Below are 2,348 nucleotides of genomic sequence, written 5' to 3'. Positions count from 1 at the left end.
TCACAGCCAATCCTAACTCCCCTCCATCCCAACCCCAATCCCTCTTCCACAGCTGTTGGAACATCCCCTAAGCTAAAAATCAGATTGCTCCTTGTCACCTTGGCTCGAGTCCTCTCTCCCACTCCCCTCACTGTCCTTAGAATCCCCGTGGCCCACACGGCCTGGCCTGGCCACTGCTTCTGGGGTTCTGGCACTGTGGCTCTCTGCATCCCGTTTCCCTCTGCACCCTGCATCCTCTAGGCCTTTCCAGGGGGCTGTGCTCTTGGCCTGGGGTTCTTTGTCTTTCTCTCTTTACCTGGCTGACAGCTGCTTGTCCCTCCTCAGGGGATTATGTTGGGACCACCAGGCCAGCCCACTGCTGCCCCTTGGCACTTTCAGAAAGCCCTGGCGTGTCTCCGTCACCCCCTTGTAGTTACCTGGTCACCCTCCCTGTCGCTGAGGGTATGGAGGCCAGATGGCTCTTGCTGCCTTGATGTCTTGGGGGGTCTGTCTGGGCCCCTCCTGGTGTGTCACACGCGTCTGGTCCTGGCCTCCTAGGAGGCAGCATGGCGGGAGCTGGAGGCCGAGCGGGCCCAGCTGCAGAGTCAGCTGCAGCGCGAGCAGGAGGAGCTGCTGGCCCGGCTGGAGGCCGAGAAGGAAGAGCTGAGTGAGGAGATTGCTACCCTGCAGCAGGAGCGCGACGAGGGCCTTCTCCTGGCTGAGAGCGAGAAACAGCAGGTTCGTGAGCCCTGGCATGGCCTCTGCTGCTCTCTGAGCTGCTCCTGTTCTGGGGTGGACCCTGCTCCGCCACATGGCAGCTAAGAGCCCTGGGGCAGGCCACTGCCCTCTTGGGGTCCTCTGTTTCCTCACCTGCAGGACAGGAGGATTAGAAGAGGGTTCGTGAGGCCTTGCTGTGCTCCACGCCTGGTACACAGTGAGCACTCACTGAGTGACAGTGACAGTTGTGACACCAGGAAAGCTGTTCTGTATTCTCCCATGCCTCATCCCACCCAGGCCGGGCATGGATCCTCAGGGCTGCCTTCTGAGCAGTCCCCACGATGTCCACAGGCATCAGTTGATCCGTCCCCACAAATAACAAGTCCCTAACTTTTCTATAATGTAACAGAGACAGGGCAGACTGCGCCCATCTCCTCTCCTCACTAGCTGTGTACCTGGGCGAGTCGCTTTACCTCCTTGAGTCTAGTTTCCTCATCTGTGAAATGGGTAGAATGAAAGACTCTGCTGTCAGGGTGCTGTGGCGGGTTAGTGAGCTCTATGAGTGGTATCCTGTCCGGGATTCTCGTGACTGCCGTTGTGCCCTTTTCCAGGGCTGCACGTCTGCCCTGGGTCCACCTGCGGTGGCACACTCAGGCCTCTAAGCCCCCAGTGGGCACATTTCCCAGGCAGGAAGAAGCCTGAGCATGCCCCCAGGACCAGCCCATCCCCAAGCCCTTTGTCCCCTGCCTCTGCCCAGGCCTTGTCTCTGAAGGAGTCTGAGAAGACGGCGCTGTCAGAGAAGTTGATGGGTACACGGCACAGCCTGGCCACCATCTCCCTGGAGATGGAGCGGCAGAAACGAGATGCCCAGAGCCGGCAGGAGCAAGACCGGGTAGGGGGGCTGGGCAGCTGGGCTGCCGTCTCATAGAGAGGCACATCCCTGGCTGAGGAGCTCCCACCACGGGGAGGCATGGCTCCGTCCTGGAGAAGCTTCCAGGCTGTGGGAGAGGAGGTTTAGCCCTTCCTTTGGGAGCCCCCATCTGAGGGAGGTGGCTCAGCCCTGCCCTGATGAAACCTTTTGGCCTGAGGGAGAGCCTGGCTACACGGGCAGCACTCACTATGCATCCAGGGGTCGGCAGAGGGTCCGGCAGACCAGCGGGTGGTGGTGGTGGGGCATGTTTAGAGCTGAAAGTGGACAGTGCACCAAGCGGGTTGGGAGCAGCCAGGGTTTGGGGACACAGCAGGACCAAGTCTGAGGAGCCCCTCTGTCCCAGAGCACTGTGAACGCTCTGACGTCCGAGCTGCGGGACCTACGGGCTCAGCTGGAGGAGGCTGCTGCGGCCCACGCCCAGGAGGTGAGGAGGCTGCAAGAGCAGGCCCGAGACCTGGGCAAGCAGCGGGACTCCTGTCTTCGCGAGGTGAGCAGCCGCCCCCTCTTCTGAGCAGCATACCCTAAATGCCGCTGTGTACCTGGGGGCCTAGTTCCCCAGGGCCCCGGAAGAGTATAAGATTCCTCCCTGCATGTGAGGACCAATGAATAGCACTTAGAAAGGAGGCAGCAAGCATTGTGAAGCGCCTGTTGTGTGCAGGTGGGATTTAGCAAGCATTGTGAAGCGCCTGTTGTGTGCAGGTGGGATTTAGCAAGCATTGTG

At 60.3% G+C, this 2,348-nt stretch overlaps 1 protein-coding gene across 1 annotated transcript in view; it reads left to right on the top strand.

Moving 5' to 3' along the window:
* CROCC (ciliary rootlet coiled-coil, rootletin) overlaps positions 1 to 2,348 on the top strand; it is an 84,957-nt gene that overhangs the window by 54,344 nt on the left and 28,265 nt on the right. Inside the window, 3 exon segments of the mRNA XM_011934077.1 lie at positions 538 to 717; positions 1,454 to 1,588; positions 1,971 to 2,114. Coding sequence (XP_011789467.1) covers positions 538 to 717; positions 1,454 to 1,588; positions 1,971 to 2,114 — 459 coding nt within the window.

This window comes from Colobus angolensis, unplaced genomic scaffold, assembly GCF_000951035.1.
Source record: "Colobus angolensis palliatus isolate OR3802 unplaced genomic scaffold, Cang.pa_1.0 Scaffold130, whole genome shotgun sequence".
NCBI lineage: Eukaryota > Metazoa > Chordata > Mammalia > Primates > Cercopithecidae > Colobus > Colobus angolensis.
The sequence above is the reverse complement of the archived record's forward strand: the minus strand, read 5'-3'. Positions and strand labels throughout refer to the sequence as shown.